The sequence below is a fragment of the Tetrao urogallus genome (assembly GCF_951394365.1).
Source record: "Tetrao urogallus genome assembly, chromosome: 10".
Taxonomy (NCBI): domain Eukaryota; kingdom Metazoa; phylum Chordata; class Aves; order Galliformes; family Phasianidae; genus Tetrao; species Tetrao urogallus.
The window spans coordinates 11,702,741-11,730,634 of NC_136823.1; the positions used below are offsets into that span (position 1 = coordinate 11,702,741).

General features: G+C 62.4%; 7 protein-coding genes across 11 annotated transcripts; 4 read left to right on the forward strand and 3 right to left on the reverse strand.

The window, feature by feature from the left end:
* Nucleotides 1-371: 371 nt before the first annotated feature.
* On the forward strand, nt 372-11,136 carry BRPF1 (bromodomain and PHD finger containing 1; the record flags this gene model as incomplete). 5 transcript variants are annotated; one of them, XM_079540174.1, is made up of 13 exons in its annotated part: nt 372-991; nt 2,127-3,086; nt 4,759-4,953; nt 5,988-6,144; nt 6,523-6,669; nt 7,519-7,831; nt 8,384-8,698; nt 9,282-9,569; nt 9,655-9,802; nt 10,168-10,304; nt 10,397-10,515; nt 10,691-10,845; nt 10,953-11,136. In XM_079540174.1, the coding sequence occupies 13 exons, from the start codon at nt 372-374 to the stop codon at nt 11,134-11,136; spliced, it is 3,738 nt and encodes a 1,245-aa protein (XP_079396300.1). The 5 variants fall into 5 exon arrangements, with proteins under 5 accessions (XP_079396300.1, XP_079396299.1, XP_079396301.1 ...); XM_079540173.1 differs by having other exon boundaries at nt 4,759-4,915; nt 5,935-6,144; XM_079540175.1 differs by having other exon boundaries at nt 4,759-4,915; nt 5,995-6,144.
* A 662-nt stretch (nt 11,137-11,798) lies between these two features.
* On the forward strand, nt 11,799-13,223 carry OGG1 (8-oxoguanine DNA glycosylase; the record flags this gene model as incomplete). Its single annotated transcript, XM_079540288.1, has 7 exons — nt 11,799-11,908; nt 11,989-12,221; nt 12,289-12,468; nt 12,536-12,714; nt 12,778-12,919; nt 12,997-13,046; nt 13,128-13,223. The coding sequence occupies 7 exons, from the start codon at nt 11,799-11,801 to the stop codon at nt 13,221-13,223; spliced, it is 990 nt and encodes a 329-aa protein (XP_079396414.1).
* A 410-nt stretch (nt 13,224-13,633) lies between these two features.
* Nucleotides 13,634-16,141, reverse strand: CAMK1 (calcium/calmodulin dependent protein kinase I; the record flags this gene model as incomplete). Its single annotated transcript, XM_079540202.1, has 11 exons — nt 13,634-13,692; nt 13,783-13,915; nt 13,988-14,075; nt 14,155-14,233; nt 14,309-14,421; nt 14,500-14,575; nt 14,659-14,785; nt 14,857-14,995; nt 15,076-15,150; nt 15,342-15,473; nt 16,056-16,141. The coding sequence occupies 11 exons, from the start codon at nt 16,139-16,141 to the stop codon at nt 13,634-13,636; spliced, it is 1,107 nt and encodes a 368-aa protein (XP_079396328.1).
* A 1,223-nt stretch (nt 16,142-17,364) lies between these two features.
* TADA3 (transcriptional adaptor 3) lies at nt 17,365-19,453 on the reverse strand (the record flags this gene model as incomplete). The annotated part of the gene is made up of 8 exons (XM_079540199.1): nt 17,365-17,557; nt 17,626-17,811; nt 17,923-18,032; nt 18,123-18,226; nt 18,351-18,492; nt 18,682-18,787; nt 18,915-19,165; nt 19,247-19,453. The coding sequence occupies 8 exons, from the start codon at nt 19,451-19,453 to the stop codon at nt 17,365-17,367; spliced, it is 1,299 nt and encodes a 432-aa protein (XP_079396325.1).
* Nucleotides 19,454-19,746: 293 nt separating this feature from the next.
* ARPC4 (actin related protein 2/3 complex subunit 4) lies at nt 19,747-21,626 on the forward strand (the record flags this gene model as incomplete). Its single annotated transcript, XM_079540289.1, has 6 exons — nt 19,747-20,058; nt 20,366-20,484; nt 20,780-20,891; nt 20,979-21,074; nt 21,196-21,366; nt 21,621-21,626. 6 exons carry the CDS (start codon nt 19,747-19,749, stop codon nt 21,624-21,626), a joined length of 816 nt encoding a protein of 271 aa, XP_079396415.1.
* A 693-nt stretch (nt 21,627-22,319) lies between these two features.
* Nucleotides 22,320-25,432, forward strand: LOC306950066 (tubulin monoglycylase TTLL3-like; the record flags this gene model as incomplete). The annotated part of the gene is made up of 11 exons (XM_079540183.1): nt 22,320-22,386; nt 22,492-22,562; nt 22,664-22,939; nt 23,053-23,181; nt 23,252-23,366; nt 23,456-23,563; nt 23,635-23,797; nt 23,863-24,011; nt 24,079-24,313; nt 24,561-24,996; nt 25,079-25,432. 11 exons carry the CDS (start codon nt 22,320-22,322, stop codon nt 25,430-25,432), a joined length of 2,103 nt encoding a protein of 700 aa, XP_079396309.1.
* Nucleotides 25,433-25,705: 273 nt separating this feature from the next.
* On the reverse strand, nt 25,706-27,738 carry RPUSD3 (RNA pseudouridine synthase D3; the record flags this gene model as incomplete). The annotated part of the gene is made up of 9 exons (XM_079540290.1): nt 25,706-25,885; nt 25,955-26,097; nt 26,174-26,300; nt 26,375-26,459; nt 26,529-26,636; nt 26,706-26,802; nt 26,869-26,913; nt 26,994-27,061; nt 27,674-27,738. The coding sequence occupies 9 exons, from the start codon at nt 27,736-27,738 to the stop codon at nt 25,706-25,708; spliced, it is 918 nt and encodes a 305-aa protein (XP_079396416.1).
* Between the last annotated feature and the right edge of the window lie 156 nt (nt 27,739-27,894).

Here is a 27,894-nt window from a genome sequence, read left to right on the forward strand (position 1 = left end):
GGGTCCTCGTCCTTGAGATTCGCGTCGGCAGATTCGCCGCTCGCCGCGCGGCACCGCGTCCCCTCCTCTTCGGGAAGCGCGCTCCGATCTCCTCGCTCCGATCTCCTCGCTCCGATCTCCTCGCTCCGCTCTCCGCCGCTCCGCCCACCCCTCTCCGCCCGCCCACGGCCCGTCCCGCCCGCTCCGCCGGCGCGGTGGCGAAAGTGCGGTTGCTAAGGCCGCCGCGCGCTTTACCCAGCGGCGCCCCGCGCTCCTCCATTGTTGCGGGCCGGGCCATGGCGCGGGCGCGGGGCCGCTGAGCGCGGCGGGAGGCGGCAGCAGGGCCGGGCCTCGGCGCCCCAGCGCCGCCCGCACGAGGCCGAGGCCGCGCCATGGGGGTCGACTTCGACGTGAAGACGTTCTGCCACAACCTGCGGGCCACCAAGCCGCCCTACGAGTGCCCGGTGGGCAGCTGCCGTAAGATCTACAAGAGCTACAGCGGCATCGAGTACCACCTGTACCACTATGACCACGACAACCCGCCGCCGCCGCAGCAGCCGCCGCTCCGCAAGCACAAGAAGAAGGGCCGCCAGGGCCGCGCCGGCGCCGCCGACAAGCAGTCCCCGAACCCCTCGGAGGCGTCGCAATCTCCGGGCCGCGAGGTGATGACCTACGCGCAGGCCCAGCGCATGGTGGAGGTGGACCTGCACGGCCGCGTGCACCGCATCAGCATCTTCGACAACCTGGACGTGGTGTCGGAGGACGAGGAGGCCGCCGAGGAGGCGCCGGAGAACGGCGGCAGCAAGGAGAACGGGGAGAGCCAAGCGGCCGCCGCCGCCGCCACCGCGCCCAAGTCGGCCAAGCAGAAGAGCAAGGAGAAGCGCAAGGACTCCAACCACCACCACCACCACAACGCCTCGGCCGGCGCGGCCCCCAAGCTGCCCGAGGTGGTGTACCGGGAGCTGGAGCAGGACACGCCCGACGCGCCGCCGCGCCCCACCTCCTACTACAGGTAGCGGAGTGTTCTCGGCCGCCCGGTGCCGCCCCGCGGGATGGGGGCCTCGTGGCCACGCGGCTTTCGGGTGCCGCCTGGGGGCTTGCCTGCGGTCTGGTGTCGGTGTGGTTATAAGGGCTGAAGGGGAGCTCGTGGCAAACGTGGGGAGCGACTTCTTGCGGTCTTCTAGTGGTAGGGTGAGGAGGAATGGGTTTAAACTATTTGGTTAGACGCTGGGGGAAAACTCCCTACTCAGAGGGCACCGAGCCACCCAGAGCTGTGGGTGCCCTGTTCACAGAGGTGCCCATTGCCAGGCTGCTGCGTGGCAGCCAGCCCGCGACAGGGATTGAGCTGGGTGGGCTTTAAGGGCCCTCCCAAGCCAACCATTCCATGGAAGACGGAGAGAGTTCTTCTGCCTTCCCCACTGCACTTTGGGGACGCTCTAGGATAAGTCAGGAGCCCTCCAGCACCAAAGTTTAGCTGTAAGCTGTGTGTGTTTCCAGGCTTAATGTGTTCTTGTGGCCCTATGGGTTTTCCATATGTGGTTTATTAATTGGGCAAAATAAGCAGAGCCAGTACTGAGCATTGAAGCGATGCTCTCACAGCCACCTCTGCCCTCTTAGCCACCATGCTGCCTGAGAGGCTGGCACCAAGCTACAGGCACAGAGGAATAATGTGGGCTTGCATCACGCTGCAGGAGAAGAGAGCTCCCCATAAGGTCTCTGCATAGTGCTTGATGTGGTGCTGCACTGTGACTGCTGGTCATTTATAGATGGAGCAGGGTGCAGGGGCTTCTGGCTTTTCCCCACAGTTCAGCTTGCCTCACCCACAGGTGGCAGCAGGTAGAATTACCAAAACATGGCACTGTCTGCACTCCATTTGCAGCAGGGCCAATGCTCGTGTGTCTGGGGAACAAGGTTGCTGCCTCCAGAGCACCAGGTGCCCGCTTGCTGGCTTGTGCAAGTTCCTGTCTTGTGTTGACAAGTCTCCAATGTCTGCAACTTGTTATTTTGTCTGAACACCCAGCTGTGTTGTACTGGTACCCCGAGCAGCACCTCCAGCTTCTGAGCGCGGCTGCTTCTTTCCTGTTTGTTGGGGTTTCTTTTGGCTGTAATATGCAGAACTCTGACCCTCCCGTGCCTTCCCCTTCCAGGTACATTGAGAAGTCAGCGGAGGAGCTGGATGAGGAGGTGGAGTACGACATGGACGAGGAAGATTACATCTGGCTGGATATCATGAATGAGCGGCGGAAGACTGAGGGCGTCAGTCCCATTCCCCAGGAGATCTTTGAGTACCTGATGGACAGGCTGGAGAAGGAGTCGTATTTTGAGAGCCACAACAAGGGGGACCCCAACGCCTTGGTTGACGAGGATGCCGTGTGCTGCATCTGCAATGACGGGGAATGCCAGAACAGCAACGTCATCCTTTTCTGTGATATGTGCAACCTGGCCGTGCACCAGGAGTGCTACGGGGTGCCCTACATCCCCGAGGGACAGTGGCTCTGCAGGAGGTGCCTGCAGTCACCCTCGCGAGCCGTGGACTGCGCCCTGTGCCCCAACAAGGGCGGCGCGTTCAAGCAGACGGACGATGGGCGCTGGGCACACGTGGTCTGTGCCCTCTGGATCCCGGAGGTGTGCTTTGCCAACACGGTCTTCCTGGAGCCCATAGACAGCATCGAGCACATCCCACCCGCGCGGTGGAAGCTGACCTGCTATATTTGCAAGCAGCGTGGCTCTGGGGCTTGCATCCAGTGTCACAAGGCAAACTGTTACACCGCTTTCCATGTCACCTGTGCCCAGCAGGCTGGACTCTACATGAAGATGGAGCCCGTCCGTGAGACGGGAGCAAACGGGACCTCGTTCAGCGTGCGCAAAACCGCCTACTGTGACATCCACACACCTCCAGGCTCTGTGCGCAGGCTTCCCGCACTTTCCCACAGCGAGGGGGAAGAGGAGGATGAGGAGGAGGAGGAGGAAGGAAAGAGCTGGAGCTCCGAGAAGGTGAAAAAGGCAAAGGCCAAGTCTAGAATCAAAATGAAGAAGGCGCGGAAGATCCTGGCAGAAAAACGAGCTGCAGCGCCTGTGGTTTCTGTTCCCTGCATCCCCCCTCACAGGTACAACTCGTTGCCTTCCCCTTGCTGTGGAGAAGCCTCTCCCTTTCTCACCGTCTCGTGTCTCGCTTTGTATGCAGGCGTTATCTTTTTGCACAAATGCTTTTCACATTGCTCTTCCCCAGGGCTGTTTGTGGTTTCCTCTGGCTTTCCCGCAGAGAGGAGTGAAATGTGCAGCCCCACGAGTTGCCTGTACAGGAAATAGATGCCGCTGGCTTCATGACAGCAACCAAGCTTGGCCAGAGGTGGCAGGAAGCAGCTGGGGGCTCCCAGAGCTCTTCTCCTGTGTGTTGGAGCAGGCTGCAGGAAGAAAGCAGAGGCCACCTTCCTTTTGCCACAGCTGGCCCCACACAGCCCCGCTGCTTCCCAGCCTTGCGGTGTGCCTGTGGTGCACAGCTGGAGCCGGGCAGGGCAGCATTTGCCTTCGTGGCCATGAGTCACCAGCCGGGTGCTCCTCATTGCAGCTGGGACACCACACTGGAGCTGCACTCGCTGGTCCTCAGGTCTCAGAGTCGCAGCTGTCACAGCACGGGGCCACTGCCTCCTGGCAGGGCTCCTTCAGGGCTCCTGTGGAGTGGGAGGGGGTATGCAGGCACTGGGGTTTGCTCTGTGGGCAGTTTGGGGCACTTGTGTGGGCAGGTCTGTGCTGCAGGATTGATGGCTTCGCGCCATGGTGTTGGTGTGCTAACCGTATGGTACGGCTCGCTCGCTCAGGGTGCGTTCCATAACCCGAGCCTCTCTGTTCCCACGTGTGGATGCACTGGCAAGCTGTTCGTAGGCTTTTTCTGCTACCCTCGGGCTCACAGTGAAACCCACACTGAGATAGAAGCTGTTAACCTCACCCCAGGCCTTCCTGTTGGGATTAATTATTCTTCAAGGGCTGTTGCCAGAATGCCAAATGTCTTCCTGTAGAAGCTGTGCGCAGCCAATGACAGCAGATGATGATGCTGTCTGCCTTCAGCTGAGGCTGATGCAGGTCAGATCACCCTGTGTGAAGAGCTGGCCCTGCAGGACATGGAGATACGGGGTCCACACTTCAGTCCCACCTAGCATGGCATCTCTTAACTGCACTGGTGTAAGAGGCTGTCTCAGTTGCTTCAGGTTTTGCCATTGTAAAGAGGAGGAAAACCCCTTTTGTTTTGTTTGGGGCTGTTCAGGGTAGTCCTTCCTTAGCTCTGACAGCAAGCTCTGTTCTGCTAGCGTCTGCCCACCCCTCCTCACGCTTTCCCAGATTTGTTCATGCTACAAACTCCTCGGGGCTGCCGAGCTGTCTGGTAATGTTTGAATAGGGCCTTTGTCGTCTTGGGTGGCCCCTCATTGCCAGCATAATAAGCCGGGTGAATCACAGCTTTGGGACAGCCGTGCTGTGGTCTCGGGGCCACAGGGAGCTGTGAAAGGCCCAGCTGCCAGTGCCCCTGCCTTGCACCCCAACCTGGAACAGTCAAGAGGAAAGGAAAGAAAGGAAAAGGCCTTTCAGAGAGACAAGGCTGAAAGTTTTTTAGTGTAACTGTCGGTGGTGTGCTGCCTCATTCCTTGGCCTTTCAGGGATTTCTGCTAAACAAATGTGTGTGCTCAGTCTGAGGAGCTCATGGGTGGCCTCGCTGCTACACTGGGGCTTCTGCTATGGCCAGGTTTGCTTTGCTGATTGGGTTTGTGGTTCCTCTCCCTTCTTCAGGCTCAGCAAGATTACCAATCGTCTAACTATCCAGAGGAAGAGTCAGTTCATGCAGAGGCTGCACAGCTACTGGACTCTGAAGAGGCAATCCCGCAACGGTGTCCCTCTGCTGCGCCGCCTTCAGACACACCTGCAGTCCCAGAGGAACTGTGATCAGGTACATGCTGCTTTTTGGGGTGCTGAGGGGCATCCTGGGTGTCTGCGTGTGCTTCCTGCGCCTTTGCAGTTGTAGGCTCAAAGCGTTTGCTGCATGTGGTGGTGCCTGTGGGCTCAGAAGGGGGCTGGAGAAAAGAGCTCCACCTCCCGATGAGGAAAGGGCAGCCCCAACTGCCTGCTTTTGCTGCTTTACCTTCTCCTCCACTCTCAGCATTCAGAGATTTGCCAGACGGATCCGCCTTTGGCAGCCTGCCATGGGAAGGGAAGCCTGCCCCGTTGTGTGCAGGAGTTAGCTCATTCCTCTTGCTGACATGGGGCCAGCAGCTGTGGCAGAGCTGGCAGAAGTGGCTCTAACCTGAGGCCACTTGTGTCAGCGGGCATTGAGAGGGGTGGCTAGGGATCCCCAGACATGGAAGAAACCAAGGCCTCACAGATTCTGAAACAGCTGTGGGAACGTTCCCTGTGGGTGGTGCTCTCAGCCTGCTGTTTGCCTCAGCCTTCAGTCAGTGCTTCACAGATGTGAGGTTTCTCGTGCCAGAGGAAGATCTTTCCTCTGATTCCCTGTATAAGCCTTTCTGAGCCCTTTGAAGACTGTGATCAGGCAGCGGTTTCTCCCGCTTTTGCCTCCTCTCATTTTTATTTGCTGGAGAAGATTTGAAACTACTTCTGCTCATCTTTGGCTACAGTAGCAGAATAAAAATCAGCATGGTTTTTGATTCTCCAAAAGTGAAAGTAACCAGAGCTGTCTTCCCATTTTGCCCTGTTGCCCTTCACTAGAGCTCTGGGCAGCTGCCTGGACCCTGTTATTGCTGCTCTGTGGTCCCGGGCAGCTTCCTACTTGTGGTCATGTCAGGCAGAGTATTTCCAGAGTTCGCTTTCTCGCATCCTCGGGGCTGGGTGACCATGGAGCAGGTACTGAGCTGTAGGCAGCATTTGGGCTGTCTCTGTGTCACCCATACGACAGGGGAGCTGGGATGCTCACTGAGGCAGCGGGTCAGGCGCGCTGGTTCCCTGTACCAGGGAAGAGCCCTCACACGCAGTCAGGAAGGAGGAGATGGGAACACTTCTGTCAGCTCACAGTCTCTGATGTTCCTGCAGAGAGACACTGAGGATAAGAACTGGGCCCTGAAGGAGCAGCTGAAATCATGGCAGCGCCTCCGCCATGACCTAGAGCGCGCGCGCTTGCTGGTGGAGCTGATACGCAAGCGGGAGAAGCTCAAGAGAGAGACGGTAACGATTGTTTGCCCCTCCTTGGGGAGCTGCTGGGGTGGGCGTGAGCACGGGCTCACCTGAGTGCTGGTCAATTGCCCTCTGAGCTGCACGGTGGGCACAGGGTCCCCTCGGTTGCGCTGTGCCCTGCCCCGGCAGCTCTGCATGAAGGTGGCTGCTGTGCAAGGCTGATGTGGGAAACACGGGTGCTGGGGCCTGTGCCTCACCTCTGCTCTCTAGAGATGATGTTGAGGTGCAACGCGTGCCCCTGCAGCCCCTATTGAGGAATGGCCCCACTGCAGCAGGGAGAGGTGGCACTGTCCTGTGGGTCTGCTAAGCTGCTCCTGGAGGCCGTCTCTAGGGCAGGATGCTCAGTTGCGCTCCGTTCTTCTGTTTCAGATCAAAGTGCAGCAGGTGGCACTGGAAATGCAGCTGACCCCCTTCCTCATCCTCCTCCGCAAGACGCTCGAGCACCTGCAGGAGAAAGACACGGGCAACATCTTCAGTGAGCCGGTCCCTCTGTCTGAGGTAACAGAAATCTACGAAGTAAGAACCCCCTCCCCCAGATTTCTACTTCACTCACACTTGTCCCTTGCTCACGCTAAGGGCTGCCCATGGGGGTTTCTGCTCCAGAAGCCCTCTGGGCAGCCTGCTGATGGTTCCCAGTCCCAACACCACACACTCAACGGGGATGTGTGCAGCACTGCCTGTCCTGGGAGAGCCAAATGCACAGCAGAAGGGGTGGTGCTGGCAGCTGCTGGTGGCCAGGAGCGCAGCACTCAGCTCCTCTGCTTGTGTTACTGGTGATTTCCCACTGTCTGTGACAGGTTAGGGGCTTCTGCCTGGGAAAGGCAGAATGCCTGCACTCAGCCTCAGGCAGGTGGCATGCTCTTACATGTCCTCCTGCAAAACCCTTTGCTTGGCAACAGGCTGAGCACAGCACAGAAATGTCACTTCTGGGGGCAAAGGAGGTGATTTCTGAGAACATCAGTGGTGATTCCCTGCCTGGGGAGATGGGAGAGGGAGTGCTAGTGCTGTGTAGATCTGGCAGCAGGTGGGCTTGGAGGTGTCCTGGCTGCGTGCTCCCACCCACAGCCATTGCTCCCACCCAGAGCAGTCTGTTCTACGTGTGTGTACTTACCCTCACCCCTGAGAAGCTGCACAAAAACATTTCAAAGCATGTGTCGGCTCTAATAGATTGAGTACAGCACATGGACTCTAGTCCAGAGGCGTTCCACAGCTCTTCTAGCTGCAAAGGCAGGCAGCTTTCCAGATGTGCGTTTGGACAGGGCACTGGGGAGCAATACCTGATTCCTCTAACAACTGTTTTCTTGGAGCAGGTGGTACTAACGGGGGTCTCCAGGCTCTTTAGCACGGGCTCTTTTCTCAATACAGGTCCCAGACTACCTGGATCACATCAAGAAGCCGATGGATTTTCAGACAATGAAGCAAAACCTGGAAGCGTACCGTTACCTGAATTTTGATGACTTTGAGGAAGATTTCAACCTGATTATCAACAACTGTTTGAAGTACAATGCCAAAGACACTATCTTCTACCGGGCAGCCGTCCGTCTGCGGGAGCAGGGAGGCGTGGTTCTGCGGCAGGCTCGCCGGCAGGCGGAGAAGATGGGCATTGACTTTGAGACAGGCATGCATTTCCCACACTGCGTGACTGTAGAAGAGGCTCAGGTCCAGGACATCGAGGATGGTGGGTGTTTGTCCCCTGTCCTCGTGTAGGAGAGCTGCTCGGAGCTTAAGTCCCAACAGTTGGGCAACTTAAGGCTGTTCTTGCTGTCTCCTGCTGGGCAGTGGGGGATGCCACCAGGAGTAACTTGCCTGAGAAGGGTCCTTTTGGGGTCCTGCTCTCCCTGTTTGAGCATGTGAAGGGCTGAAGGCGCAGTAGAAGGGTTCAGGCAGTAGAACTTCCCTACACTTGAATGCTTCAGGGTCACTTCAGCTCATGTATGTCTGCTGTATCCTTCCTGTTACTAACCCCTTTCTTTTTTATTGCTGTATCTTGCCTCAGCTGATGGGAATCCTTAGCATTCCCTGTGCTGCAGATCAGCCTGCCTTCCCCAGCAGTCCCAACTAGCTTGCTTTCCACAGGGCTCTTTCTCAGACTGTCTTTTGGTAACATTCTGTGCTCATGGGTGTTTGGTACTATGTAAGTTATTTTCCTCTTGAGGGGAAGTCCCATGCCCTTCTGTGTAAAGGGTCTCCAAAAAGTTTCTGATTCCTTTCATCCTCTTTGTGCCCTCAGAAGACATGCGACTGCTGCTCTCGGAAAATCAGAAGCACCTGCCCTTGGAGGAGCAGCTGAAGATCTTGCTGGAGCGGCTGGACGAGGTCAATGCTGGCAAGCAGAGCATAGGACGATCCCGCCGGGCCAAGATGATCAAGAAGGAGATCACAGTCCTGCGGCGGAAGCTGGCACACCCCCGGGACCTGGGCCGAGATGGGCTGGAGCGGCACAGCTCCTCTGCCAGAGGGGTCCTGCAGTCGCACAACCCCTGCGAGAAGGACCTTCAGACAGACAGTGCTGCTGAGGAGAGCAGCAGCCAGGAGACCGGCAAAGGTACTGCTCCAAAATGCTGCTGTTTGCTGGGGAATGGCAGAGAACCACACCTGGACAGGCTGTGTAGTAGAGCTAAGGCAGGGGGGCCATGCACACAAGCCTCACCCATAGCAACTCCTTAGGATCAAGGCAGGTGGTCTGTCTGGAGGATTCCCTCATCTCCCACCACTTTCCTTGCTGCTCGCTTTCCCTGGGCTGACTGCTTACTTGCAGCAGGGATGGCCACGCTCCAAATGCCCTGCAGGGGCTGGGAGTGAAGTACGTGCCAGCTGCAAGCTGCCTGGTGCTGGGAGCTGATGGGAGCAGGTGCTGAGCCATGCTCCTCAGAAAGCACAGCTCAGTTGCCACCTTGCAGAGTCCCTAGGCAGAGCTGGCAGGTGTCACTGAGGTTGGTCACCTTGGCACCCTGTTCCCCTAAGACCTGAAAAAGCAGGCTCTCATGCAAGCAGAGAGCATTTAGGATCATTGGTTTTCGAGATTGCAGTGGAGCTCTGAGAGATGAAACTGTTCCTTTCTGCCACTGCCATCCCTTCCCTGACAGGTCCTGCAGGCTGTGGCTGATGCCTTTTCATCCCTCCTCCAGGTCTGGGTCCCAATTCTTCTTCCACTCCAGCACACGAAGTGGGCAGGAGGACCTCAGTGCTCTTCTCCAAGAAGAACCCTAAAACTGCAGGACCTCCGAAACGTCCAGGACGTCCCCCCAAGAATCGAGACAGCCAGATAGCTCCTGGGCATGGGAACAGTCCCATAGGCCCCCCGCAGCTCCCCATTATGGGGTCCTCCCAGCGGCAGAGGAAGCGGGGGCGAAGCCCACGGCCCAGCTCCAGCTCCGATAGCGACAGCGACAAATCCACCGAAGACGCTCCCATGGGTGAGTGCAGCAGCCACAGCCCTGCAGGAAGCACAGCAAGGGCACCGTGCCCTCCTAATGCTCCTCTGTTGTTTGTTATCTGCAGACCTGCCGGCCAATGGCTTTAGCAGTGGGAGCCAGCCAGTGAAGAAGAGCTTCCTGGTGTACCGCAACGACTGTAACCTTCCACGCAGCAGCTCCGATTCCGAGTCCAGCAGCAGCAGCAGCAGCAGTGCTGCCTCAGACCGTACCAGGTACGTACCACCTGCCTCTGGCTGTGCCACTGCTACGGGCATCTGCTGGGTGAGGTGTGTTACTGTGCCTCTCCCTTTCACTCTCCTGTTGGTGTAACTCCTGTTGGTGCTGCTAACCCAGTGCTAGAGGGCTGCAGGCCTGGCTGTAGGATTTGTGCTTTTTTGTGTTCTGTAGCATGCTTGGGTGAGCGTACACTCACAGGTGAGGCAGGGCTAAGGGTTCTGGGCAGAAACACCATCTGGTCGGCCTTTTGTATGCCTGCTGAGTACCTGGTGCTGGGTGGGCTCAGAAAGCTTACAGATGACACTCAGAAAGCAGTTTCTGGAAGTGTGACTGCTGCTCACAGCTCTGCTCCCTCTCTCAGCACAACACCCTCAAAGCAGGGCAGGGGGAAGCCCTCCTTCTCCCGCGTGAACTTCCCTGAGGACAGCAGTGAGGACACATCAGGAACAGAGAACGAATCCTACTCTGTGGGTGCCGGGCGAGGCGTGGGGCATAGCAGTAAGTGTCACAACCTTCCAGCCGCACACCTGCCTGTTCTATCAGCCGCAAGGGCCATGTCTGAGTCCTCTCTCCCCCTTGTCTTGATGCAGTGGTGCGGAAGGGCATTGGCCGTGGTGCAGGGTGGCTCTCTGAGGATGAGGATTCTTCCCTGGACGCTTTGGATCTGGTGTGGGCCAAGTGCCGGGGCTACCCCTCCTACCCGGCACTGGTGAGTTTGGCCACCTATGTGCATCTCCCAGAATCCTATCCCAGTGCCAGGGATGGTCTTGGTGCCGTCAGCGGGGTGAGAGGCGGGCTCGCAGTTCCTGGTACTGGAGGAACGGGGCTGTGGCCGGGTTGTGGTTTTGTCCCCTGCCTCAGCATCGGCCCCTCCTCCCCGGCAGATCATCGACCCCAAGATGCCGCGAGAAGGCATGTTCCACCACGGCGTCCCCATCCCTGTGCCGCCGCTGGAGGTGCTGAAGCTGGGCGAGCAGATGACTCAGGAAGCGCGCGAGCACCTCTACCTCGTCCTCTTCTTTGACAACAAGCGCACTTGGTGAGGCCTGGGGGGGTCGGGGAGGAGCTGGGAAACCGGCGGTGCCGCTGGGGGGAGCGCGCAGCCGCCCGTAACCCTCAAACGAGGTGGCTCCCCGCTCCCCGCAGGCAGTGGCTGCCCCGCACCAAGCTGGTGCCGCTGGGCGTCAACCAGGACCTGGACAAGGAGAAGATGCTGGAGGGCCGCAAGTCCAACATCCGCAAGTCGGTGCAGATCGCCTACCACCGCGCCATGCAGCACCGCAACAAGGTGCAGGGCGAGCAGAGCAGCGACTCCAGCGAGAGCGACTGACGCACCGCGGCACCGGGCCCGCTGCAGCTGGCCTGCGGCCTGGGGGGGCTCCCCCCGCCTTCCCGGTGCCCCCAGAGCTGTAAATACTGTACAGCCCTGCCCTTTAAATTATTCCCCCCGGGAGGGGGGGGGGCGGCCCCGGGAACGGAACGGGGGCGGCGGCCCCGCGCTCGGACGTGTTTGTATTTATTTTGGAGGAAAAAAAAAAAAATCTATTGGTTCGTACGGAGCCGCCCTCCCCGCCACCGCCGTAACGGGAGTCGGGCGGAGGGAGGGACGAGGGTACTTCCGGGGTTGGGCCAGCGAGAGGCCGGAAGTGGGCCAGAGCGGCGCCAAAAGAGCGGGAAGCGGCGCTCTGCGTGCCTGGGTGGGGGGAGCTCTATGGTGGCGGCGGTGACTGGGGGTACTGGACGGGGGGGGGAGCGGGCTTTGGGGCGGCGTGGGGATGGGAGGGGGGAGAGGATATGGGGGGGTACGTGGGGTGTGCGATGGGGGCGGGGATGGATGGGGCTGGGGGTGCAGAGCAGGGTGCTGCGGAGCATTGTGAGACAAGTGGGCACCCGCAGGAGTCCTCACCTGAGCTGAGCGTGCCGTGGGTGCAGGTGGGTGTCATGGTGTGACAGTGCAGCCTGAGCCTATTGCCTCTGCGGGGCCGCAGCCCCATGGCACTGCGGGATGCCCCCTCGGCCTGCCCAGCCCTGTGGCGGTGGCTGCGCTGCCCTTCAGCTGAGCTACGCCTGGATCTGGTGCTGGCGTCAGGGCAGGCCTTCCGGTGAGACAGCAGGGCCTTCCTGTCAGACGGCGGGGCCGTATGAGGCCATTCGGCATAGCCTGATGCCCGGTGCATGGCAGGTGGCGGGAGAGCAGCCCTGGTGCATGGACAGGAGTGCTGGGTGACCGCGTGTGGACGCTGCGCCAGGAGCGGGACCGCCTGTGGTACACGGTGTATGGCAAGGAGACGCCTGGCCCCGAAACTGACCGGATCCTGAGGGATTACTTCCAGCTGGACGTGGGGCTGGCGGCCCTGTACCACGCCTGGGGGGCGGCTGACCCCCTCTTCTGCCAGACAGCCACTGCCTTCCCAGGTGGGGCAGCCCCATGGGGTGATGGCAGCACCCACCTGCTGGGCCCCGCTGACCCGTGGTGCCGCAGGGGTGCGGGTGTTGCGGCAGGACCCTGTGGAATGCCTACTGTCCTTCATCTGCACCTCCAACAACCATGTGGCCCGCATCACCACCATGATCGAGCGCCTCTGCCAGGCCTTTGGCCAACAGCTCTGCTCGCTGGATGAGCAGCCTTTCCACGCCTTCCCCTCCTTGGCAGCGCTGGCAGGTTGGCAGCCATCCTTTTGTCCCCACATCTGTCCCCACGTCCCCATTCCATGGCTGTCCTCCCACAGGCCCTGAAGCGGAGGCCAAGTTGCGGACGCTGGGCTTTGGCTATCGGGCCCGCTTTGTCAGTGGCACAGCACGCGCCATCGCCGAGGGAATGGGTGCCGAGGGGCTGTGCCAGCTGCGGGCCGTGCCCTATGCTGAGGCCAGGAGGGTGCTGTGTGCCCTGCCAGGAGTGGGGGCAAAGGTGGGTGATGGCATGGGGATGGGGACAGGGTGATGGCAGGGCTGATTGTGCATCACATGGCAGGTGGCTGACTGTGTGTGCCTGATGGCCCTGGACAAGGCAGAGGCAGTGCCAGTAGACACCCACGTGTGGAACATTGCCCGGCAGCGCTACGGGGCAGCGCTGGGTGCCCGCTCCCTGACTGCCCGTGTGCACCAGGAGATCGGTGAGGGCACAAGCTGACACCCACAGCTTGGTGGTGCAAGGGCTGAGCCCCCATTGCTGGCTCTGATCTCTCCACAGGTGACTTCTTCCGTGAACTGTGGGGCCCCTATGCGGGCTGGGCGCAGGCGGTGAGTACCAACCTCCCCCACACACACACCTGGTTGTCCCTCCCAGTTGTGCTCACCCAGCACCTCTCATTCTCCCCACAGGTCCTCTTCTGCGCTGACCTCCGCAAGGACCGGGACAGTCGAAGCCGGGCCAGGAGGGGCCGCAGCCAGGCAAGCCATGGGGCTGGGTGCTCCTAGGGAAGGGGGCACAGGGGGATCTGAGAGCAGAGTTTGTCTGTCTCCTGCCCACTGCGTGCTGGCCCCTGGGGGACGAGCCAAGCCAGACACTGTTTGTCTATTTCCTTTATTACAAGGAATAAAATAGAAATGTCCATTTGGAAAATTCTCTTTGAACATGCTGGGGGGCAGATGTAGGAAGGAGGGAGCTGGGCTGCAGCCCCCATTGGCTGGTATGGGGGGGCTCCTGGGGGCTTCCCACGCAGACTCCACAGCCATGGGGCTCACTCCAGGAGATGGTGAGAAGCGGGGCAGGTTGCCCTCCCTTACTACCGCTCCCCCCCCCCCAAAGGGAGCAGATGGGGAGACAGCAGGACCCCCATGGACCCACCCCATACCCTGTGTTGTGCCCAGGGGATCTCAAGACCCCCTCAGTCAGGGGGCAGGCGGGGGGTTCTGTTTGCTGGCACCCGCTCACAGTCCAACCCTGCTTTGTGGGGAGGAATGTGGGGTGAGAGCCTGGCAGCACCCCTGGACCCATGAGGGTGCAGAATGGCACAGAGCGGGGATCAGGGCTCACCGCTGTTGGAGCCCCCCCCCAACCACTGGCCATGGCAGGGGCTGCTCGGTGTCATCTGCCCGGGGCCCTCCTGGCTCGTTCCCAGCTGCAGCTTCCGCATGTGTCGCACCACAGCCGTGGCGTTGAAGGCTTGCTGGCAGGCACACTGCCTTGTCACTGCGCTGCCCCCAGCACTGCCGAGGCCCACCCAAAGCCCTGTGCTCACCTTCCACTTGCTCTTAGCAAAGTTCTTCTTGATCTGCTCGCTCACTGACTGGTGGATGTTCTTGTCTAGGGCTGTGTCCCCAGCGATCCTAGAATGAAGGAATCAGTTTAGGGGGGCAACCCTTTCCCATTTATTTGCCTCCCAGGAGGAGTGCCCCCATCCCTTACCAGGGGTGCTGTAGAGCCTGCTCGCACGTGAAGCGCTTGTCAGGGTCCTTTTCCATCAGATGTCTGATGAAGTCTTTGGCTGAGAGAAGAGGGCAGCTGTGAGCCCCTACCCTATGAGGACCCTCCCCCAAAACAGCTGACCCCTGGGGTTCACCTGACTCCGAGATGTCGTCCCAGTAGGGTGAGTCGAACTCGTACTCAGCCCGCAGGATCTGCTCAAAAAGCTTGGCATCGTTCTCATCATAGAAGGGGGGGTACCCACAGAGCCTGGTAGGTGTGGAGGACAGCGTGGAGGTCACTCAGTGTCCCCTGTGCAGCCACAGCGTGTGGAAGGGGAATACTTACAGGATGTAGGCGATGACCCCGATGGACCAGCAATCCACTGCCTTGCTGTAGGGCTTCTGTGCCAGTACCTCAGGGGCTAGAGGGACAGCACAGTGAGGGGGACCTAGTGCTGTACCACGGGGAGAACTGCCCACAGGCCAACAGGCCCCCCAGGCTCACCCACGTAGCCGGGTGTCCCACAGGCGGTGGACATGACACTGCCACAGCCCTCGATCTTGGAGAGCCCAAAGTCGCTGATCATGATCTTGGAGTCCTCCTCCAGGCTGTAGTACAGCAGGTTCTCGGGCTGCAGGAGGGCTGATGTCAGAGAACCCCCAGTTTTGATCTCCGTGCCCCCCCCTTCCCCGCGCCGCTCACCTTCAGGTCGCGGTGCACGATGCCCATGTCGTGCAGGTAGCGCACAGCATCCAGGATCTGCCGGATCAGTGTGCTGGCATCGCGCTCGGTGTAGAAACCCTTCTCTACGATGCGGTCAAAGAGTTCCCCTCCCGACACCCTTCAAGGGCCACACAACACTATCAGCCCTTCCTCACAGGGGTGGTCCCTCTGCAGTAGCCCCCCCAACGTGTCACTCACAGCTGCATGATGAGGTAGAGGTGGCTGCTGCTCTCGTAGATGTCATCCAAGGCCACAATGTTGGGGTGCTTGATCCTGCATGGTGGGGTGAGAAGGGCCGGGATCAGCCCCCCCAGCTGGCAGCAGGGCAGAGAGCAGCAGCACCATGTGCCGGGCTATTTAGGGCCGTGCTGATAACACCCGGTGCTGGGTGCTGGCAGTGGGGCCACGCTAGGGTGGGAGCATGACAGGACCCCCCTGCCCCCATCCCAGAGCAGCCCCCCTACTTGTGCAGGACGGCAATCTCATTCTCAATGCCGGCCTCCTTCCCCTCCAGTGCCTTCTTGGCGATGCACTTGATGGCCACCAGCTTCTGGGTTGCCCTCTCCTCTGCCAGCACCACCTCAGAGAAAGCCCCCCTGGAAGAGGGGGAGCAGTGTGAACCGGGGGGGCACTGCTATGCCACTACTGCTATGGTGACAAGCGGAAAGTTGGGCTATTTATAGGGGAATGGAGAGCGGGAGGGGACGGCGGGGCCGTGGGACACAGGCAGTGCCACTGCTGGGGGGCACGCGGTTCACCCCAGGGACACGTGGCTCTGTGGGGCGGCAGCGCCCAGGTGGGGCAGGTGGAGGACAGCCCGGTCCTAAGCCCTGCTGTAATTAACCCGGTAATCCGCCCTAAGAGCCTTACGGCGCTTCAGCAGCACCGGGCCCCGCCACGCGGTGCCACCGGGTCCCACCGGGACCACCGCGGCCAACGCGGCGCGGGCAGTGCCACGTCCCTGCGCGTCCCCGCGCCCCGCGTGTGCCCGATCCCCCGCGAGTCCCGACGTCCCCGGCCTATCTGTGTGCGTGCCGCCCCGCAGGGCCCCCGCCCTGGGCCAATATTTGAGCTGGCCCAGTTCCACGCAGCGCCGTTGGCCAGAAGATGCCACGGGGATGGCAGCCATCCCGCAGCCGGTGCCGCCCGTCCCGTACCCGGTGCCACCTGCGACTCACGTGCCCAGGACCTCTCGGAAGTCGTAGATGCGGCGAATGTCCTCGGTCCTCTTCTTCCAACCGGGCGCGGGGTGTCCCAGCGGCATGGTGGTCCTGCGGCCGCGGGCTGCGCCTTGGGGGGGGACAGGGACGGGGCGTCAGCGCGGCAGCGGAATGCCGCATCCGTGGGGCCACGGGCGGGGGACGGCGAGGCGACGGGACGGGGCTGTCGGGATGTGGCCCCGGCTGACGGAGGGGACGGGTGGCGGGGACGCGGGGACGCCGTGCTGCGGGGATACCGGGCCGCCGCGGCCCCCCCGTGCCCACCCCACGCGTGACACAGCCCCGCCGCGGGCACGGCCCGCGTAGCTCTGGCAGCGGGGAGCCCCGCACATGGCACCGAGCCGCGGGGTCGCGCGCCCTACGACCGCGAGTGGGCGCGGCCGTTACCCCCGCGTGGGCCCCGCCCCGCCGCGCCCCGCCCGCTCTTACCGACGGTTGCGGCGGCCCCGGCCCCGCGCGGAGCAGCGGCGACTCCTCCTGGCGCGGCACCGCCGGACAGCGCTGACGTCACGGCGGGGGGCGGGACCTGCCCGCCGCTCAGCCAATGGGGGGCGCGGGCGGCGAGTGCCCACGCGTGACCGCGGGCCGCGGAGGGGCAGTGAATGACGGGGGCGCGCGAGGGGCAGCCCGCGGGATGGCGCACAGCGCGTGGCGGAGCGGCGACATCCCGCAGAGGGGACGGCCGCACACGGGGGTAGGATGCCCTCCTCCCCTGCGTCCCCGCAGCCCCCAGCAGCGCACGACTCCACAGCACGCCGCCAGTGCCAATTCTCCTTTATTGCCCTCTCAGCCACAGAACCCGCGGCTACATCCCGAGCCCGCCCTGCCCCCTCCCGCCCCATTCCTCCCCCGACACCGGTGTCCCTGGCTGTCCCCAGAGCCAGCGAGGCACGGGACAGCTCCCAGCCCAGGCCTGGCAGAGGTCCGGTGCCCAGAATAACCGCGGGAGCGGAAACCAGAGGGCGGCTATTCCCAGGAACGCTGTCACCGGGTCCCCGTGCTCCAGCTGCGGTTTGGTGGCAGTGGGCAGGAGCTGTGCCCTTGGGCCAGGAGCAGGACTCAGCCTCCCAGTGAAACGTCGCAGCGCTGGGTCACAAGCACAGGACCGTGCACCCGCTGTCCCCAACCCGCAGCGATCCCAGGCAGAGCACAGGCGTGCCAGGAACCTGCGGGGGACAGGGGCACCTCCTCCTCCTCACCGTGCCTCCACTCCAGTCTGTGAAATAAGGGGATGGCAGCAACGTGCAGCCCTGTCCTGAGCACCCTGCTACCCATCCAGCAGCTTGAGGATGCTCTCCCGCTCCTTCAGCGTCTTCCACGCCTGATCCTTCTCCTTCTTGGTGGGAGTGCGCTTCTTCTGCCGGGCAGCCATGATCTTGCGGAAGGCGTCCATCACCTCGTTGTCGGCCATGCGGACACGCTGCCGCAGCTCTTGCCGGTGCAGCTCCTCCTTGGCCAACCTGGGGACAGAGGACATCATTTCATGCCGCCGGCACTGCACCTGGCCCCGTGCCCTGCCCACACTCACCGCAGCAGCTCGTGCTTCTTGGCGCGGTTGTGGGCGCTGAGTGCCTTCAGCTCTGCCTGCCTCTTACGCAACTCGGCCAGGACCTCATCCTCTGAGTCCTCGGCGGGACGGTCCTCTGACTCCAGCAGGCCCTGGGCCACCAGCTCCTCCTTGATCCGCCCCTCCAGCGACTTGGTGTGGGGCACGCTGAGAGGGGCGGAGTGGATGCTTTCTGAAGCGCCCACGTTCTGCCCCAATTTGGGCAGAGGAAGCGCCAATTTGGGCAGCACCGAGCTTCGTGGCACCACAGCAGCTCACCTGAAGGGCTTGTTCTGGCTGCGGGGAGAAGTGCCAGCACCGTCGGCTCCTGAGTCCTTGCCAGCAATCTCAGGAATGGGCGAATCCTCCACAGGGGAGATGATGTTTTCCTGGCAAGCAGAGCATGTGGGAAAGGTTCACCTCGCCCTGATGCAGTGACACTGCCTCACAGGGCCATTGCACAGACCTGGCCCCCTCACCTCCACCAGGGCCTGCAGGAGACGCTGTGTCAGGGGCCCAAAGGGACACCCGTCCTCAGGCTGCTCATGCTGGGCCTCTGATTTCTTCAGCAAGGCATCGACATCTGGGGGGATGCGGGAGGGAGAAAGTTGTGAGTAGCCCTGGTTCTGTGGGAACTGGATGCCAGCCCCCTGAGCTCACCCCACAGCTTCAGTGCAGTCCATTACTGCTAGGGAATGGGACAACACCTTTGGTGTCCAGCTCAGTCAGTGGCCCCAGAACACCCTTCTTTTTGTCAGCTGCAGCTGCTGCCCGGGCACCATCCTTCTGCTCCTCTAGCAGGTCCTCCTGAGCCCAGCGCTGTGAGTAGTGCTTCCCCAGTGGTGGGATCTGCAGCACAGGATGGGCCAGGGGCTCAGCACGGGACTGGGGTTGCACTTAGTTGCACCACCCCAGAGGCCATGTGCAATGTTCACAGAGAGGTGTGACCACTCAGCTTGCCCAAGAGCTGAGGGGTGGACAGTGCAAGGTAGGGTATGGGGTGAGGGAGCATGGGTCGGGGGCTATGCAGTTTGTCACCTTGTAGTGCTCAGCCTCATCCTCTGGTGGCTTGAGCAGCTCCTCCAGGACCCTGACCTCCTCGTTGGTGAGATCGGCGCAGTACGGCTCCACTGACGCCCAGAACCTGCGAGGCCAGAGCAGGGGAATAATGGTGAGGGGGAATGTGGGGGGCACTATGGGAGCAGCTCATGCCCTCCCGCACTGCAAGGAAGGAAACAGCCAATCCCAATGCCCCCCAACTCCCCATGCACCTGTTCGGAGCATCGTTTTTAGGAATCCGTGGCACATCAATGGGATCATCCTGGAACTCGTACTCCTGGATCTTGGGCTGCAGGTTTTTGGACTTAGGTCTACCAGGCCCAGGCCCCGTCCCGTGGCCCCCTTTGCCCTCCAGCTTCTGCTTCTTGGGCTTGCCGTGCTTGACAGAGGTGCCCACATCGTGGTCCTTGCTCAGCTTCAGGAAACGCCGGTCGCCCTTCTTGTCCTGCCAGTCCGTCAGGATCTGGAAAAGAGCAACAGTGTGTCGGGGCACGTGTGCAGGACGGTGACAGGGACGTGGGGGTCGCGGACACGGGCAACACACCTGTGTCTCGGCCTCCAGGACACGGAGGCGGCGGCTGGCGGAGGAGAGCAGCGTCTCCAGCTCCAGCTGCAGCGTGTCCAGCTCCTCGATGCCGATGCCATCGTCCTCGGAGCGGGCCAGCACGGCCGTGTACCGCGGGCACACCTTCACGTGGTCCACCGACTTGAAGTCGTGGAACTGCAACGGGCAGTCCTTCAGCTCGCTCATGGCGGCACCGGGGGGAAACCGGAGAGCGAAGGGAGCGGGGCCCGGGGGCTCAGGGGGCGGGCCGGAGGGCTCGGCGGGCCGTGCGGCGCGGCGGGGGGCGGGCGGGGCCCGGCGGGGGGCAGGCCCGGGGCGCGGCGCCGGGGGGGGCCGAGCTCCACATACGGCCGCTCGCCAACTTCCGGCCCCCGCAGGCCGCGCGCCGCTTCGCCCCGCCCCGCGCTCCCCATTGGCTCAGCCCCGCCCGGCGCACGCCGCCCATTGGCTCGGCCGGCTCTCCTTCTTCCTTTCCTAATATGGAAGCGCTGACAGGAGCGCACCAAGACCGGCGAGATCACGGGGGGGGCCTCGTGGGACTACGCTGCCGCCGCGAGGCGCCGCCTCCGCGCTCCTTGACGGGATGCACTGCCGTGCGCCGCGCAGCGCCCAGGGCGTTCGGTGCGGCGCGGAGGGGCCTTGAGGCGGCCGAGCGGGAGCGGGGCGCGGAGCGGGAACCTCCCGCCTCCTCCCACCTGCCGGGTTGGGGATTCCCGCGCATCCCGGAAGAGAGGACCGGCCACTTCCGGTTCCGCTTCCCCGGACCGGACCGGAGCCGTCACCATGGTGGGGCGCGGGCGGGAATGGGCTGGGAATGGGCTGAGGGAAGCGGGCAGGGCTGGGCTGGGGCTGGGAGAGAAGGAGCTGGGCAGGAGTGGGGATGGGCATGGGGGTAGGGATAGGGTTTGGGATGGGGATAGGGAGTAGGGATGTGGGGATGGGAGTAGGGACGTGGGGATGGGAGTAGGGATGTGGGGATGGGAGTAGGGGTAGGGATGGGCATGGTTACAGGGATAGGGGTAGGGGTGGGGGTAGAAGTAGGGATGGGGGCGGATATGGGGATGGGCCCAGGCGCTGACGCTGTGCTGTGCCCCACAGACCGCCACGCTGCGCCCGTACCTGAACGCGGTGCGTGCCACGCTGCAGGCCGCCCTGTGCCTGGAGAACTTCTCCTCGCAGGTAGTGGAGCGCCACAACAAACCCGAGGTGGAGGTCAGGTAGGGTTCCTGCCAGCCCCCCCCAGCCACATCCACAGACCCAGTGGTGGAGGAGTGTTCCCTGCCCCAGCTCCCTGCCCCGGAGCTGCCCTGCAGTCCCCATCCTTCACCCCGTGCACTGCAGCCACTGCTGCCCGCCAGGTGCTGGGGCAGCTGCAGAGCAGGAGGGGGATCCTGATGTGGGAGTGAAGGAAACGCTCTGCATCTCCGGGATCCTTGCAGTGCTCATGCCAGCGAGCACTGAGCCGTGAGTGCTTCCCTGCTGATCAGTTGTGACCTTTTCTTGCTCCCACAGGAGCAGCAAGGAGCTCCTGTTGCAGCCAGTGATCATTAGCAGGAACGAGAAGGAGAAGGTGCTCATTGAGGGCTCCATCAACTCCGTGCGTGTCAGCATCGCTGTCAAACAGGTGTGGGGCCGAAGTGGCTGGGGAGGGGTGGTGGGCTGGCAGCTTGCGCTCCTGTGGGGAAGTCTAATTTCCCTTTCCTCTCTGCAGGCCGATGAGATCGAGAAGATCCTGTGCCACAAATTCATGCGCTTCATGATGATGAGGGCTGAGAACTTCTTCATCCTTCGCAGGAAGCCCGTGGAGGTGAGGGGGTGGCAGCAGAGCAGCTCCCAGCTCTGCTTCCTTGGGCCTGCACTGCAGATCTGGGCTGCGCTGTCACTGTGCTGTGCTGTCATAACTGTCATACTGCTCCTCTCTTCCTCAGGGCTACGACATCAGCTTCCTAATCACTAACTTCCACACGGAGCAGATGTACAAGCACAAGCTTGTGGATTTCGTGATCCATTTCATGGAGGAGATCGACAAGGAGATCAGTGAGATGAAGCTCTCTGTCAATGCCAGGGCCCGCATCGTGGCAGAGGAATTCCTCAAGAACGTAAGGCTCTGTGAATGTTCCTTCTCTTAGCAGTGGAGCACGGCCCTCAGAGACAGAAGCCTCCCCCACATGGTTGGGGGGTGGCAGCGCTTTGGTGCAGTTTGTACCCATCCTGGGACATGTGGGGGAGTGCCTGTAAGCATTTTCCACTGGTGTTGAGACCCTTCAAGTGGGCTGAGGGTGGGCAGAGCCGGGAGATGTAGCGTGGGACGTTCCAGTGCTGATGGGCACCTGCCCTCTGTCTTGCCTTGCAGTTCTAGGCCGTGCCGTGACTCCGTGGCTTCCCGGTGCCTGTGCAGAGCCGCATGCCGGGGCTCTCCTGCTCTGGAGAAGGAAAGCTGGGCCCCTGGCTGCAAACCCGTCTCCTCGCTGGCCGGGGCGGGGGCGGACCGGGCTTGTGCGCACGCGGGGCCAGGCGGCCCCGCTCCCTGTCCTGTCGCATTGTGTTTTATAAAGAGTTACTTGCTGTACGCCCCGGTTCCCTGCTGTATTGCTGGGGGAGGGAAGGGGAGGGAATGCCGGGGGGCGGGGATCTAGGGCAGAAGGGGGCGGGGCCCGGAGCGGCACCACGGCAACAGTAAACAGTGGGGGCAGCCCCGCCGGTGCTGGAAGGAGTGGGTGTGGGCCGGGTGGGTGCTGGGGAGGATGGAGCACAGAGCGGCCTGAGGGAAGCGATTGGGGGTGGCACAGGTTCAGGTGATGGGGGAGTAGCTGGTGCGGGACCACAGGAGAGGATGTAGGGCTTAGGGCTGCTGGAAGCCCCCTGCATCCCCGTTGGGTGAGGACACAGTGCAGGAGGATCCCCTGCGCTGCATGGAGAGAGGCAGAGCTGCTAGCAGCCTCCCTCACCCCCAGGTTGCCCCATACTCACCCACTCGAGAGCAGGACCGTGGGCACACACAGCCTGGTGAGGGGAGTTCCTGGGGGGAACGCTGCGAGGCTGTGGTGCTGGCATGAAGATTGAAAAGGTGGCAAATGCTGCGGCAGGGGCACCTGGCAAGGTGCAGAGAGTGCGGGCAGGTGGGTGCCTGCTCCCTGCCCTTCAGGAACAAGGGAACATGAGGGTATATGCTGTCTGAAAGGAGCTCATCTGAGGCTGTCCCACAGGCCTCTGGACTCTTGCAGACTGCAGCCGCCCCTGGCTGTGCCCCAAGCAGCTGAAGCTGGCCAAGCTGCAGGTGGAGAGGGCTATCAAGGTGAGGGCCTGCTCCTTCTCCGGAGCGCCACCCATTTTCAACTGGCACAAAGACTGAGCTCCCCGGGGTGGGCAGCTTAGCCACGGCATCTCCCCACCCAGGAGAAGAAGATCTTCACGGTGCAGGGCCGCTACCCTGTGATCCGCCGCCTGCTGCGCGCACGGGGCTGGGTGGAGAGAAAGGCACCCCGCAGGGTGCAGCAGCAAGAGGCAGATGGCGGCAATGCCGAGCTCAGCACAGAACAGCATGGGGTGCAGCCATCCCTGGAGTCCCTGTGCTCCATGTGGCTGCCCAACGAGGAGGAGGAGGAGGAGGAGGAGGAGGAGAAGGAAGAGCAGACGGACAAGGACAACCCTGATGACATCCATGAGCTCATGGTAGCAAGGAAGGCTGCAGACCCCAACATGATGCAGGGGGATCCTTCAGTGGGGTAGGGGTGACAATGTGGGGTGGACGGGGTCCCACCTCACTCAGGCCCTTGCCCCCCCAGTCCCGCCTGGTGCAGGACCAGGTGCCCTACTTCATCTGGAGCAGCCGCTGCAGTGCTGCAGAGAGATGCATCCTGCGGCCGGACCAGGTGGTGAACCACTATGCCCGAGGGGGCTGCCTTACCACCAAGGTGGGGGCACGGGGACCTTCCCTGGGGGGGCACAGGGTGCACGCCGGGGCTGCCATCCTTCTCCACACAGGAGGGGCTGTGCCTCACCCTGCGCAACCTGCCCTGGTTCGACCAAGCCGACCCCGATACCTTCTTCCCTCGCTGCTACCGGCTGGGTGCTGCGGACGAGCGCCAGGCCTTCATTGGTGAGCTTGGGGCCGATGTGGGATGGGCTCACAGTTCCTACATCCCTAGCGTGGCTTTGGGCTGGGCAATGCCTCTTCTCTTACTGCAGAGGATTTCCGCCTCACTGCTGCGCGTTGCCTGCTCAAAGCAGCCCTGGGAAGGGCTGAGGGTGAACATATAGCGCTGGAGCCATCCCCAAAACCCAGTGATGCTCCAGGTGAGGTGCCAAGCTCCCCACCCCAGGCATGGCACAGTGCTCCATCCCTCACTCTGTGCTACCCCCCCTAGCAGAGGGGCCGGCCCCGCCATTGCCCCCACAGCTGATGGAGGAGGCGCTGCGGGTGTGCAGGGGGCACCTGGACAGCATGGCCCACCAGGACATCGACAGGGACACACAGCCCCACAGCCCCAGCTGGGACAGCTTCCTGCAGGGCTACTACCGCGTGGTGCAGTGAGTGCCGGCAGAGGGGGTGGGGAAGGGTGGAAAGGCAGTGGCTGAGCCACCCCATATCTCAGCGAGGGGGCCATGCTGCAGCTGAGCACGGCACAGCAGGAACAGGGCCGCAGCCTGCTACAGGGCCTGGCAAAGCAGCTGCCCCAACTGCACATGGAGGGCGAGCACAACGTCTGGATCCTCAAACCCGGGGCTGCGTCCCGGGGCAGAGGTAGGACCAGGGGTGGTCCGGGGGTCCCCACGCGCCACGGGGTCCCTACGTGCTGCCACATCCGCAGGCATCGTGTGCGTGGCGCGGCTGGACCAGTTGCTGCGGCTGGCGGGCAGCACGGGGCGGGAGGGCCGCTGGGTGGTGCAGAAATACGTGGAGCGGCCGCTGCTCATCTTCGGCACCAAGTTCGACGTGCGGCAGTGGTTCCTGGTGACCGACTGGAACCCGCTGACCATCTGGTTCTACCGCGAGTGCTACCTGCGCTTCTGCTCACAGCCATTCTCCCTGCACTGCTTGGATGCGTGAGTGCAGTTCCGCGCTCTGTATGTCCCTCCCTCCCCCCGCTCTCTCACAGACGTCAATTCCCACCCCAGCCCACCGCCGTGCCCATAGCCATGTCCCTCAGTGCCACACATAAGCAATCCTTGATCACCTCCAAGGATGATGACCCACCGCCCCCTGGGCAGCCTGTACCAATGCCTCACTGCTCATTCTGCCACAGAATTTTTCCTAGTACCCAACTGAAGGCTACCTTCTCTCCCCCCTCAGGGCCGTCCACCTCTGCAACCAAGCAGTGCAGCGGCACTGCCGCCTGGGGCTGTCCCGACACCCGCAGCTGCCAGCAGACAACACGTGGTCGTGCCACCAGCTGCAGGCGTACCTGGCGCAGCGGGGCCAAGCCGGTGCCTGGGCCGAGGTGATGGTGCCGGGTATGAAGGCGGCGGTGGTGCGGGCGGTGCGGTGCTCGCAGGGTTTGGTGCGGGGCCGTAAGGGCAGCTTTGAGCTCTATGGGGCTGACTTCATTTTCGGTGAGGATTTCCGACCCTGGCTGCTGGAGATCAACGCCAGCCCCACCATGGAGGCCAGCACGGCGGTGACGAGCCGGCTGTGTGCCGGGGTGCAGCGTGACACACTGAGAGTTGTCATCGACCGCCGGGACGACCCCGAGTGCCCCACAGGAGCCTTTGAGCTCATCTACAAGCAGGTGGGGCGGGGAGCTGAGGGGGGGTAGGGGGTTGTGGGGAGGACGGCACAGCCCTGTGCTCCCCACATCCCCCCCCCTACAGGCAGCCATGCCCACCGTGCACTACGTGGGGCTGAAGCTGGAGGTGGAAGGCAGCTCCCTGCGCAGACCACGCCGCCCTCGCTGCTCCCTGGCTGCAGCAGAGGACAGGGCCCCCCCGTATGCTGCGGAGATGCGGCCAAGGCAGCCCCCAGGGAGTCTGCCCCGACTCAGAGGGCTGCGGATCCGTTCCCGTGTGCCCATCACACCCCACCAGGGAGCTCTCCCCCACCTCAGCCCCCTGCCCCTGCTGCGGAGCACTCGGCCCCATGGCGCGGAGGAGGGACGGAGGGCTCAGAGGGGAGCAAAGAGGAGTGGTGATGGCCCAGTAAGCCCCCACCCCTTTTGGCAGAAATAAATCTGTGAGTGGGAGTGAGCTGTGAGCCTTCACACTGGGAAAGCTTTGGGAGGGACATGTTGTCAGCCCCCCCCCGCCTGAAACGACAGGGCTGTGGGCAGGAGCTGGGGCCACCAGAGACTCCCCCAACATCCGCTCCAGATGGGAACTGGGTCACGGGGAAGGAGAAGGCTGTGGTTACCAGTGCTGACTCAACCCCCGGGGAGATTACACAGGAAAGATGGGGGGAGCGCAAATGGGATAGATAAATGTTGTTTGTTGTCATGCCGAGATTTAATGGGGAGGGAGAGGCGGGGAGGGCAGCCCCAGCAGGCGTAGGGTGCACAGGAAGTGGGGAGGAGGGGGAGCACTCAGCACTGTGTGGGGCAGCACCAGCTGCTGCAGGTGGAGGTGCAGGGGCAGGCGGCGGTGTGGGGACAGCTGCAGCCGGGACATCAGCTCTGCATCCAGCACCTGTGGGGGATAATTTTTTTTAGGAAAGCGCAGCATAGGGCAGCAGTTCCCCTCCATCGCGCTGCTTACCTGCGTGCGGGGTGTGGGGGTCTCCTGGGGGGGCAGCAGGAAAGGCTCCCCCAGCACTGTGCCCACACGGGATGCGTACTTATGGTCACCCAGTGCCGGGCACAGCAGCAGCGTCAGGTGCACCTGGAGCTGCTCGGGGAAAGCTGCAGGGAGGGAAGGACGTAGGGCTGGTGGCACTGCGGGGTGGTGGTACCGGGGCAGTGTAGGGGGGGCACTCACCTGTACGAGGCTGCAGCTGGAGCAAAGCGCAGCCCCCTGCTGCTCCCAGCAGGCGGTAGCGGGTCAGGGTGCTCTTCACCTCTCTGCGGGTCACGCTCCGGTGTCCTGGAGATGGCACTGCCACCACCTGGGGGGGGATGCACAGCTTCAGCACCACCCTCTACCCCCCACTCCTCCCAGATTCCCCCATGTGCCCCTTACCACAGCTGTGTCCCCTTTCTGCTGCCAGCACAGCCCCACACGGATCTCACCCTCTGCCTCTGCTGGGACCCCCACAGTGACAGCGCTGAAGGGACACAATAAGAGGGAAGAGCCTCGCACTTTTGGGGAGGGAGATTCATGGGGAGGCACTCACCTGTAGGTGGCTGGGAACTGCCCCCTGCGTCGGGCAGCAGTGAAGGAGTGCTGCAGCTGCTCAGTGACACGGTGGCAGGTGGACAGCAGCACAAGACCGGAGCATTCCCTATTGGACATGGCATCAATGAGCCCCCCTGGGACCTCCCCATTCCAAATCCCAGACCCATCCCAATACCTGGCAGGTGCTTTCACCACATGCAGCTCTGCAGGCAGCCCCAGGCGTCGGCGTAGTGCAGGCAGCAGCGCGGTCAGGCTCAGCTCCCCAGGGTGCCCTGGAGGTATGGGGGTCAGCACCAGATGTGCCTCCTCTTGGAGAAATCAGCCCCCCCAGCACTCACCCAGCACAGGCAGATCAGTGGGCTTGCTTAGAGCCAGCAGGGCTCCTGTGGGGTGGCAGAAGGGTCAGACCCCACTCTTGATCACCCGACACCCACCCGTGTCCAGCCTCCCTCTCCTCCCTTACCTTCCCGATATAAAACTGAGGCCTCCAATAGCCCCAGCACGGCCTCAGGGCCCAGTGGTCGCCCCTTCCTGCGGGGAGAATGAGATGGGGCACACGTGAGACTCCCCCGCCTCCTCCCACGCTCCATGTCCCCACGCGTGTGCAACTCCACGTGTCTCCCATGCCTCCGAACCTGTTCCTAAGCAGCCCATGACTCCCGTGCACCTACATCAGCGCACCCACTCGTGTCACACCGTGTCACCTCCGCAGCCCCGTGCACACACAGCAGTGCACACACAGCAGTGCACACACACAGCAGTGCACACACAGCAGTGCACACACACAGCAGTGCACACACACAGCAGTGCACACACAGCAGTGCACACACACAGCAGTGCACACACAGCAGTGCACACACAGCAGTGCACACACACAGCAGTGCACACACAGCAGTGCACACACAGCAGTGCACACACACAGCAGTGCACACACACAGCAGTGCACACACAGCAGTGCACACACACAGCAGTGCACACACACAGCAGTGCACACACAGCAGTGCACACACAGCAGTGCACACACACAGCAGTGCACACACACAGCAGTGCACACACAGCAGTGCACACACAGCAGTGCACACACACAGCAGTGCACACACAGCAGCACTCCACGCTCGCCACCCCCCCCCCCCCCAAGCTCACCTCGCGGCGCGCGCCCCCTGCCCCACGCGCGCCGCCACGCGCGCGGCACCGCCGCAATTCGCCATGGCCGCACTGCGCCTGCGCGGCGGGCGGACCGCAGGGCGTAGCGTCCCGCTTTGACCATAGAGCCGGGCCTCCGGGCGTATAGATCGGCCGCCCTCCTGAGGCCGTTTGGGCTGAAGCGGCGGTCACAGAGAACCGGAAGTGCGGGTAGAGCGTCT